This window comes from Sarcophilus harrisii, chromosome 2, assembly GCF_902635505.1.
Source record: "Sarcophilus harrisii chromosome 2, mSarHar1.11, whole genome shotgun sequence".
In the NCBI taxonomy this organism is placed as follows: Eukaryota; Metazoa; Chordata; class Mammalia; order Dasyuromorphia; family Dasyuridae; genus Sarcophilus; species Sarcophilus harrisii.
Window position 1 is genome coordinate 350976994 of NC_045427.1, and position 11170 is coordinate 350988163.

Below are 11170 nucleotides of genomic sequence, written 5' to 3' on the forward strand. Positions count from 1 at the left end.
GCGGGGCCGCGGCTCCCCATTGGGCGGGGATCGGCTCTGCCCAGAGCGGGGAATCCCGCTCGATGTTTAGTCTTCGCGGCCGGCTCCAGGACCTCAGCTCAGAGTGAAAGGCGCCGTCCAAGAGGTAGGAGGCCGGGAGCAGGAGCCTTGTCACGAACTCTGCGGGCTGAACGCGGCTGCGGACGCCTGGAGGGAGGCCGGCAGACTTGCAGATCAACCTTCCCTGCTAGAGGAGCCTGGAGCTGCCCCACGGGAGGCGACCGCGGGCCCAGAACTAGGCGGGCGAAAATTGGGAACCAGACGAGCTCCAGCTCTCCGAGCCAGGCTTCGAAGGCAACGGCGGCGCGGGCGCCTGACCCAGGTACATTGGGCCTTTTTCCGGACGCTCCGGGCCACAGTGCTGCTGCCCTCCTCCCTCGCGCCCGGGAAGCGCGCTGGGACGGAAAGTGGGAGAGCTGCGTGTCCGCAGCCACGGGGGGAGGGGCGCGCGCCTGGCTGGGGAGCCCCCGTCACTGCATCCACCAAAAGCTCGGGCGTCTCTTTCCCCAGACCAGGAAGCAAAGACCTTAAAAAAAAGCCGGGCAGGCTGACCCGGCGCCCCCCTGCAGCTGAGCCGCGCTGTAGCGCGTCCTGCCTGCCGTGTCTCGCGCCGTGCTGCGCCGCGCTCCGCTGTGCCTGAGGAGCTTGGCCTTGGGAGGGCGTCTGAGGACAGGCCGCCCAGAGGGAGGGGTGCGAGCTGCCCACGGAGAGGAAAGGCCGGGACGCGCTGACCCTCCCTCCACCCATTTCCCCTCCCGAGTCCTCCGGCCAGGAAGCCGTTGGCTTTTGGTCCTCGGTCCTGGGATCATTCGGGATCCTCCGGCCCCGGCCTAAAGAGGATGATAATCCGACTGCTTTTTCCGAGCCCACGCCGCAGCGAAACTCCTTCCCCCCCCCCCCCCCTCCCCGAGCCCGGCTCATTCCCCGGGACACCTGGGGGGTAGGACTGCCCGGCCGGAGGCCGCGGGGCGGCTGCGCCCGCGGAGCCTGTGCTGCACGTGCGCCCTGGGGCAGGCCGGCCGGCCCATCCCCCTAACCGTGGGAAGTCGGCCCGGGTGCCGACCAGTCCCCAAGTTTCAGAAAACCCAGTCCTGAGCCACCTGTCCTCGAGAAGCAAGTGCACAGACTCAAGCCCCAAGGACCCCCAAGCCGGGGCGCTCGGACGCAGACTCTCCTCGCTGGCGAGGAGCTGGGGCACTTGTGACGGGGACCAACCGGAGGCACTGCCCCCCAGACCAGCCGTGGGAGGGGCTTCCTGGGGGAAGGCTAATTCGGCTGGGAGGCAGAGCGCCTCCTCAGCCCTGGGGTGGGTGGGGTGAGGTTTGCTGTGAGACTGTATAGTTAACGCTCTGCGGAAAGGCTGCGTTTTGAGAAGTTGCAGTTGTTTAGAAAATGTTGAAGTTTCCCTTCGCAAAATAGGGAGGGAAATCTCTGGCTGCCCAAAGTGATTAGTTTTGTAAATAACAGCGGAGAGTGGACTGTTCATCCCCGCGGAGATAATTCATAGCTAGAGATACTTTTCTTGGCAACAAGTGGCCTAGAAAATAAAAATTAAGGCCCCGCCTTCACAAAGAATTTTGTATCTGTGAAAAAAAGCAGGCTGGGCATTTGAACACAAAAAAGGGCCTTAATCTCTTGCACTGAAGTCTCGATTTATCTTATGTCCTGCCCCTCTTTGGTTCTCATGTCTTCAGGCTGTTTGTTGAGGAGGGAAGAGTTCAGAATCCAAAATGTTTGTGCTCAGTGTTAAGCATGTCCTCTTGCTTTAACTGTCCTTCCTTATGCGGGCATCACCTCGGTGTTGTAGCTGCATCTGTGTGTCCCCTGTGTCCGTGGGAGGGAGGTGAGTGTGTAGAGCAGGTATTTGCTTCGGCAGTTAAACCTGAGCCTTTTTCTTGGCTTCACAGACAACATGCCCATTGCCAGAATGCGCATGAGACCCTGGCTAGAGATGCAGATTAATTCCAACCAAATCCCAGGCCTGACCTGGATTAACAAGGTGAGAGCTCCACCTGTTGTTGTTGTTGTTTTTTTCCTCCTCTCCTATTGGCCAAGACCTCATGCTTTATGAACTAAAGGTCCCAATGGATCTGGGAGAGGAAAGAGATTAGGAGGCAGAAGAATGTTTTCCCAGGTCAGACTGTATGAAATACTATGAATGTACAAGGCATAATCAGCAAGGCACCTGCTCTCCTTGGCGGGCAGAACTTCTGGGCACTCCCATCCCCCCTGTTTTAGCACAGACAAGAGCCGGCCTAGGAGTAACCAGCGTTTTGCAGTGGTGCCCATTTCCAGCATTTTGACTTCCTAGGCTTGGCCTGCCTTACCCATTGCAGAATCCCACCCCTGGTGCCAGAGACAGACAAAGGACAACGTTCTGACTGAGAGTTGTAAGGAATACAATCAGCCAGAAGTATGCTCTACTTTTAAGACTAGGGATGAGCCTTTATTCAATCTTTCCTAATACAGGGTAGTAATAATAATAACTTGTATTTTCCTTCCTGGACTTGTGATTTCATCAACATAGGGAACCCCCTGTGATGAAATTCCCTCTACCAATGCAGATCTGCAAATGGGGCCTATGTAATCTTCCTTAATTTTAGGGAGCTGCTTGAGACATTAGGGGATTACATGATCTCCTTAGGATCTCACAGCCAATGTGTGTCAGAGGGACTACTTTACCCAGGTTATCTGGGTTACCCCCCACCTGTATCTATCTTACTACCCATGCTGCCTCTCATTTTGTACTATTTTTATTTTTCAAAGTTGTCTTAAACATCATCTCATTTGATCATCATAAACTCCTATAGAGATAGGTATCCCTATTTTGCAGATAAGGGAATTGAATTCCAGAGAACTGAGGCAACCTACTTAGACAGAGTTTGATAAGGAGTTAGCAGCAAATCCTGAGCTCTAACTTGGGTCTCTTACCCTTCAGCCGGTAGTTGTTAGGGGGAAGGGGATCTGTCAGTTTAGAAAACAGTATTGAGAATCACTATGCTAAGAGAAGGACTCCACCTCAGAAGAATGGAAATAGACTGTTGTGCCAGAAAAAGGATCCCGACAAAACCCAGAGTCAGAGTCAGAGGTTGCCTTTGAAGGGCAGGGATGGGTTTTGCTATGAATGAGCATATATGCTGAGGGACTTATGAGTCCTTTCTCCCTTGCCAAAGGGCATCATGTCTTATACACAATGGGGGTCTAATTGGGGAGCAGTGAAGTGCCCTATCAGAATCAACTTCAGATTTTCTTGTCTCTTATTTTGTTATTGTATAACTCCTACCTTAGTCTATATACACTGTCTGTGCATATTATTGCTTCTTGATGACTTTTGGATACACACAGAGGTAGTTTTATATTCATCCTGAGCTCTGCTTCACACTTCAGGAGGAGATGACCTTCCAGATCCCATGGAAGCATGCAGCAAAGCAAGGCTGGGACATCAACAAGGATGCCTGTCTTTTTCGGAGCTGGGCCATTCACACAGGTAGGTAAATGTTATCCCTGGGGTTGGGCCTTTGCTATGGGAAACCTTAGTGGTGAAAGAAAATGGGAGATGGAAATCCAAATGCATAGTTTTTGTTTAAAATGCTCCGAGCTTGTTCTTGTCAGAAGGAGGAATGTTTTCTTTGCATTGAGTCTCTCATCAGAGACCTTTGTTTCTGCTAATCTTGGTGAAATCTCTCTTCTGACTGATCCTAATGCCCAGCTCAGTCTGGGCTTTTTAACCAATAATATAGGAATATGTAAATATGGCTTTTTTACTTCTTGTTGTTGGACAGCCACTTTCTCCATCCAGTTAATAAGCCAACTAGCTAAGAACTTATAGACCAGTTAAGAAGATTTATTATAGTCTAATGGGAGAGCTAGAATATATACCTTTGTAAAACAGTTAGTATTATATAGGGAAATGCCAAAGCATGGAGTTAAATAGGGTCTTTTTTGAGCAGGCCAGGATAGCCTGGGGTTATATAGCAGTTTTCCAATAGGCTGTTAGGGGCATAGCAGACACTGCCTTTGTCAAGAGCGGTGTTTGTCAAAAACTTCAATTCCAGTCCAAGGCTCCCTAGGGGAAATAATAAAACACTCTGTAGTGTGCCTTCTCCAATGATCTTGACATTCCTCTTTTATCCTCTTCAGGCCGATACAAAGCTGGGGAGAGGGAGCCAGACCCTAAGACTTGGAAGGCCAATTTCCGATGTGCCATGAATTCGCTCCCTGACATAGAGGAAGTGAAGGACCAAAGCAGGAACAAGGGCAGCTCAGCTGTGAGAGTGTACCGGATGCTCCCACCTCTAACTAAGAATCAACGAAAAGGTACAGAGGAGGAGACCTCTGGGGAGAGCTAAGAAGGGAGGGTAGATAGCATGAGAAGAGGGAGGTTACATTCAAAGAGATGGCCTAGATGCTAACCTCACATGTGTGTTTCACAGAGAGAAAGTCCAAGTCATCCAAAGACTCTAGAAGCAAGAGCAAGAGAAAGGTAGGTATTTCCCTAAGGAGATTCTCTGGTTGATGAGCCCGGGGACACGGGAAGAGATCAGGGTCCTGAATCTCTTCTGTCTTTGGCAGTCCTGTGCAGATTCCAGCCTCGACACTCAGTCAGATGGGCTTAGCAGCTTGACTCTCCCAGATGACCACAGTGGCTACACAGCTCAGGCTTATGCAGAGCAGGAGATGGAGGTGGAGAGCTCCTCGGTCTCTCTGGGTAAGTAGTGAATGTGAGCCTTCCTGCTCCTTGTGGCCCTCAGGATGGGGCCGACTGCCTCACAGCGCAATGTCCTGCACTAGGAGGGACCATAGTCTAACCTTATTTTCCCGAAAATAATAAGGTACATGCTAGTTAAGTAGGCAGAGGTGGGACAAGAACTCAACTCTTTCTCAAGATCATTGTTACTGAAGGAGGGGTCAAAAAGGCTCTTTAGTGCTCTTTAGGCTCTTTGTTAGCCAAGTTTGTCCATTTACTTTTGGGTTCAAAAGATACTGGACACAAGAGGCATCTAGGAGCTGGTGCTTAGAAATTTAAACATTGTGCCTTATGCACTTTTACATTCCCCTAAAATTTAGGACCTAAATCATCTTGAGTAAAGTTTATGATTGAAGATTATTGTTTTTTCCCCAGTGGATATAGATCTCATCTGGGACTTATTTCTACAGCTTAGGACCAGAAAATCTGGAAGTCTTAGTGCATTTATGAGTTACAAGTATAAATAATGCACCCCCCCCAAAAAAAAAAAAAAAAGCTTATCCAGTGTTGGGCTGCATTAAGGCTGGAATAGCTTCTAGGAATAAAGAAGGGATGGTCCCAGTGTACTCTGCCCTGGCTGACCACACCTAGAGTACTCTATATAGTTCTGAGCACCAAAGTAGGACATTGATAAGCTAGTTAGCATCCAGAAGAAGATAACCAGGCTGGTAGGGTAGGTAGTCCTTGAATCTGTGCCATATGAGAATGAGTTGAAAGAACTTGTGCTGTTTAACTGGGAGTAATGAATAGTCATGGGACCTGATTCCTGTTTTCAAGTATTTGAAAGGCCGTCACATGAAAGAAGGATTATTAGTCTTGTTCTATTTGGTCCCAGAGGTCAAAACTAGGAGCAATGACTAGAAATTGCACAGAACTTAAAAATGGGAGGTGGAAGCTTCTTAACAATCAGAATTGTCCAAAACTGTAATGAATAGATTGCCAAGGGAGGTAAATCTTTTGGAGGTCTTCAAGCAGAGGTGTCAGGATCACTTTAATGGGAATTCTTTTTTCAGTTATGAGCTGGCCTAATTGGCAGCTGAGATCTCTGTCTTTAAATGGGAAGAGCTGAGATCTTTTACATAAATTTGAAGCTCTTGTCCATTTCCAGATCTCTCCTCCTGTGATGTCAGCAGCACCCTCCCTGATTGGCAAGTCCCAATGGATATCATCCCTGACAGCACCAATGACATATACCCCTTCCAGGTGTCACCGATGCCTTCCAGCTCTGATGGTTTGTATTTCCTGCCACCCACACAATTATTGCTAGTCTTGCCCATAGAGAGCATTTTAGGATTCCCATTTTTGTAACACTTTCCTGAAGGTTCATCTGGAATATCCCAACAGGGAAACGTTAGCATTTCCTTCTCACTGGAAAGCTTCAAAGACAGGCCAGGAAGAAAGGAAGTGGCAGAGATTCCCTGGCATTACGAGCCAGAGGCGGCCTAGAGCTGGCATGGGAGAGAAGGAGAGGCCATAACAAAGCAGTCCTGTCTGATGGGATTATTGGCAGGACTGGCAGAGGTGTGGTTTAGAAAGGGGGAGACGGCCCCTTTCCTTGGTTTCTGTATAGGTTGCCATTGGTTTAGCTCTCTTCCAACATGGAGAAGATAGGGTAGGAGCAGTGACTGGGTTTCCTGGCATCCGGGAGGCCAGAAATGGCTGACTGCTCAGACTGGTTCCCTGGGTGATGACTGTTTCCAGTAGTCCAGTCAGTCTAACTTGGAGCTCTCCTGCTGTTAGGAGGCTGGCGTTATACCCTTGGGTTCAGGGAGAGTTTGGTGGGGCTGGCTTCCCAAGGAGAGTGCACAGTGACTCAACCTCCACCTTTTCTCTATTCTTCACCCCAACACATTAGCAACGGACGAGGAAGAGGAGGAAAAACTACCTGAAGACATCATCAAGGTAAAAAATGAGCTTTAAGGAAGTGGCAGTTTGTTAGTCATGGAAAAAAACATAAAACAAACAAAAAACAAGGAAGCCTTTAGAGAAAAAAAAATGGCAGGTGCTAATTTGTTACCACAGAAATGGAAGGCACATACAAATTACTACAGTTCTCTTTGTCTAAGGGAAAAAAGGCTCAGTATTGTTGGTGGCATTGTAGTAATGAGAAAGAAATCTCCATTACTTTCATGTGGCTAATGTAAGCTCCCCTGAGGTTCACATTGTAGGTTGCCTCCTCAGCCAACTTCCTGCACATTAGTCACTGGGCACTAAAGGAATGGCAGCTGATCTTTAGTATTCACCCTTGAAATGCAAGATTGTATCTCTTTTGGCTGCAGGAAACTTGTGCATCTAGTTGTTTTTTAAGAGAAAATTTTTGTCCAATAAGCATTAAGTGGCTGGCGTGGACAAAGCACTGAGGCATTTTTGGCTAGTAATGAGTGCTAGGCTTGATATCAGAAAGCCCTGGGTTTGAATCCCGCTCCCTACACAGAGAGCTGTGTGACCCTAGTCAGATCACTGAATCTCTCATCTTCTGTTTCCTCATCTTGGGACCTACCTCACAGTTATCATAAAGTTCAAATAGAGGTAATGCATATAAAGGTGTTTGTAATAATTAAGGTACCATGTGACTATGAGCCATTACTGCTAGGTTATTGAGTTTACAACCTTAGATAAAATAAAGGCTTATAGTCTAGTGACACACACACACACACACACATATAATGACATGAGAGAGTATGGAAAAATCATACAAGATGTTAGGGGAAACATGGGATAGTCCATAGACCTGGAAGGAAATTTAGAGACCATTGAGTCTCCCTCTCTTAAGAAGGAAGGGACTATTTTAGCTTTGAGCTGAAAGTGGTCAGAGAGTCAGATGGATTCACAGAGGAAGGGGTACTTAGGTTAGGTATGGAAGGAAAAGAGAGATTTGAGAAGATGGAGGTTGGAGTTAGTCAGGGAATCCATTCAAGTTATGAGGTTATGCCCTGAGACCATGGAGTGCATGGAAAGCCAAGAGTGCAGAAATTCAGTTTGACTACCATTTAAATAGAGTATATGAAGCAGATGAGATAAGGCTGAGAGGTAGTTGGAGACAGATTAGGGAAGAATTTGAAAGACTCTGGCATTTAAAATTTAACTGGTAAAGCAATGGGGGGAGAAGCATGGGAACATTTTGAATGAGTTATATAATCAGAGTAGGTCAAGGCAGGAGAGTTAGAATGATAGGAGACTGTTACAGTAGTGGGAAAGGAAGTATGCACACTGAACTGGGTAGTTCAATAAAAAGCAGAGGTCAGGTACAGAAGATACCGTGATGATTAAAACCTAGACAATTGAGTAAGAATGAGGAGCTAGGAAAAGTCCAGAAATGCCCCTGAGGCCCAGAAGCCTGGGTGGCTGGAAGGGCAAGGTTCCACTGAGAGAAATGTTAGGAAAGATGGGGCTTAGCTTTAGACACACTGAGTTTAAGGTTTTGTGGGACAAGCAGGTGTTCAGTAGGCCTTTTACAGTGTGGTCCGCTGTGGGGAACCACTGAAACCTTTTGCACAAAGGAGTGATATGATCAAAGATAATTGAAAACTATATTTCAATTCTGGCCTTGTATGAAATTTTCTCTTTGAATTAAGCTCAACACAACAGTATGACAGAGTTAAGAGCATTGAGTCCAAAAACCTCAGTTCAAATCTTGATTTTGTCACTTGTTGTCTGTGTGACCCCATGTAGGTCACTCCTTTCTGAGCTTCAGTTTTCCCATTGAGAAAGTGAAGGGTTGAACTTAGATAATCTAAAGTCCGTTCCAACTGGATTGAAGTTTAACTTCAGGCTCTTGGTGGAGCATTGTGGATAAGGTGCCATGGATCAAAAGAATAATGTATTAGGGAGTTAATAAGGCTGAGGGGTCAGTGTAGTGTGCTGGTCAGTTAGGGTTTTGCTGTGGGGGAGGGCAATGTTGCCTTTCAAGCCCCTTGTGCACCCAGCCTCTCTACAGCATTGGCCCTGAGCACTTAGCTTTGTAGGGGTCTGTGGGGAAACAAGTCCACAGGATGATGACCCCTTTCTTCCTTTTCCCTTCCAGCTAATAGAACAGTCCGAATGGCAGCAGACTGACATTGACGGTAAAGGCTATCTGCTTAATGAACTCGGCACTCAGCCCCTCTGCAGTAATTTCAGTTTCAACTTAAAAGAAGAGGAGAGCGACACAGACGGGCCAGGAGGTAGGGAGAGCCTGGGCTCAGTCCTGTGAGAGAAGGGAGGCTGGGTCATTTGGCCTCTGAGTTTCCATTTCCTCCTTGGAGAACAGGGAGGATAAGGTTTGTGTTTGCTACCTCACTGGGCTGCTGACAGGAGGATCCTCTCTTTCCCTTTGTCCCCACTCACCCACTAGGCCCCCATCACCCGTTGTCCAGATGTTTGCAGAATCCTGTCTGGTTTCTGCCTGATGTCCCTCCACTCCAGCCCATCCTCTGTCAATGTTTTCCTTGAAGTGCAAGCTACTCCCCTACTCAGCCGACTTCCAGACTTTGCATTTCAGATAGGACTCCCTCTGTTTGGATTCACCCTGGCCCTTACTCAGCCTTCTTTATTACCCCCCGAACCAGCTACACTGCCCTTAATTGTTCCTCTGCACTCCCAGCTCCTGTCCTCTCTGGTTGCTCCCCGACATTTGGAATGTACTCCCTCTTAGAATTTTCTACTTTCTCTGGAGACTTGCTCTAGTTCCACCTAATACTCAACGTCTTTCCTGATCTCCCCAGGTACTGCCCTCTCTTTACCTTTTATCTAATCTGCTCCCCAGAAAGTAAATGCCCTTTGGACTGACGTTGTTTAGCTTTGTCTTTGTGTTCCTAGCATCTAACACCAAGTCTGTCACATAAGAGGAACTTAATGAATGCTTTTTAATTGAGTGATTAAATGAGATAATGAAGGTGCTTTGTAACCAAAGATTGACAAAAGTGTGATGTGTTATTAGTGGCCAAACCCCAAAGAGTAACAGAAGCCAAACATCCCCAATTCTAAACTCCTTCACTGTGAGAACCACATTCTAATGACAGATTAAGGAATAGCTGGTGTTTCTTATCCCCTGAAAAGCTGCTAAAATAAGAATGGCTTTCCCAGCTGCTCTCTCACTCACTGGCATGCAAGCTTGGACAGAAAATAAAGAATAAACACACAGCAACATGTATCTCCTCTTCTCTATTTCTATTGATTATATTTGGGTCATAGACCTAAGACCCTCTTGACCCCTCATGAAGGAATAACCTTAGGGTCTGGGAGCCCTCCCTTTTCCAGTGATATAAGTAAGGAAAGTCACCGACATGTCTCTTAAATTTGCAAGTCTTGCAAAAAGATTTTGTCCCTCTAGCCTGTAGCTGACAGATCTCTCATCTCCTTTTTCATTTTTTTCCAGAGGTTATTGAGTTGAATCTACATCGAGCCTTCACAGAACTGAGGACCCTGGATGCAAGTTGGATGGACACAGTGCTGACACCTGTCAGAACATCTAGCATCCAGGCTATTTCCTGCGGGCAGTAATGTGTCCTCTGTTTCCAGAGAGCTCGAGGGCAGCGTTATGGTGGCTAATTCAAACAGACCTTGTGGCCTGGCCTTAGAAGAGGTCTGGGCCTGTCCCCTAAGAAGACTGGCAACGGGATTTCAATGCATGGCAGACAAACACTGAAGCAGGGGCTGCAACTCCATTTCTATCATTAGCTTCCCTTCTTTTCACCTCCCACCTGCTGTATTCTGGGCTGCCCCAGTGAGCTGTGGTAGCTGGGAGGTCTGGACAAACGCTCTCTATCCCAATGTGGGGGAAGGAAGGAAGGATCAGTTCAGTCAGGCCTCTTGATGTGCTGTGCTGGACAAGAGCATCAGCCAGAACCACTGGTGACAGTCATTTGCACTTAAAAAAATGGCCCTATTTCATAATTGTTTGCACTAAGTGAGCCCTTTTCCCTCAAAACCCTAGGGCTGGCATTGTAAATGTTTTAAGGCCAGTGAAATGTGAAGGAAAAATGAATCACATACAAGGTTACTTCCTTCAGACTTTCTGTTAGAAGAGAAGCCCTCGCCTGAATCCTAGTTCACAAACTGGCTGTGAATAGTTTTTCCTCACTGAGCTATATATACACTATTTCCTCCTCCCCCCAAAATCGCTTGACCATCTGCATTTATTTATACTGCCTCTTGAGTCAGTGCCCCCTCCAATTTTTCAATAATAAACTTGAGGAAGTGCTGTGTGCCCCACAGTTCTTGAGAGAAATGAATGTGCCTTGGCTTTCAAGTCTGAAATACCATCCATTACTAAGTCATGTATGTGATCCTTTGTACATATGTAAATATGTAAATTTGTTTTTATTAAAAATGTTTATATCAGAAAGTAGAGATGAGGATCAGTTTATGCTTTGAAGTCAACATTTATTAAACTCTTTGTGCCAG

At 47.2% G+C, this 11170-nt stretch overlaps 1 protein-coding gene across 1 annotated transcript; it reads left to right on the top strand.

Annotated features, from left to right (window-relative positions):
- The first annotated feature begins 278 nt into the window (after positions 1-278).
- Positions 279-10678, top strand: IRF1 (interferon regulatory factor 1). Its single transcript, XM_003756479.4, has 10 exons — positions 279-361; positions 1947-2038; positions 3427-3526; positions 4180-4356; positions 4473-4522; positions 4612-4747; positions 5895-6017; positions 6642-6688; positions 8811-8949; positions 10143-10678. Exons 2-10 carry the CDS (start codon positions 1952-1954, stop codon positions 10265-10267), a joined length of 984 nt encoding a protein of 327 aa, XP_003756527.1. The 5' UTR covers positions 279-361; positions 1947-1951; the 3' UTR covers positions 10268-10678.
- The last annotated feature ends 492 nt before the right edge of the window (positions 10679-11170 follow it).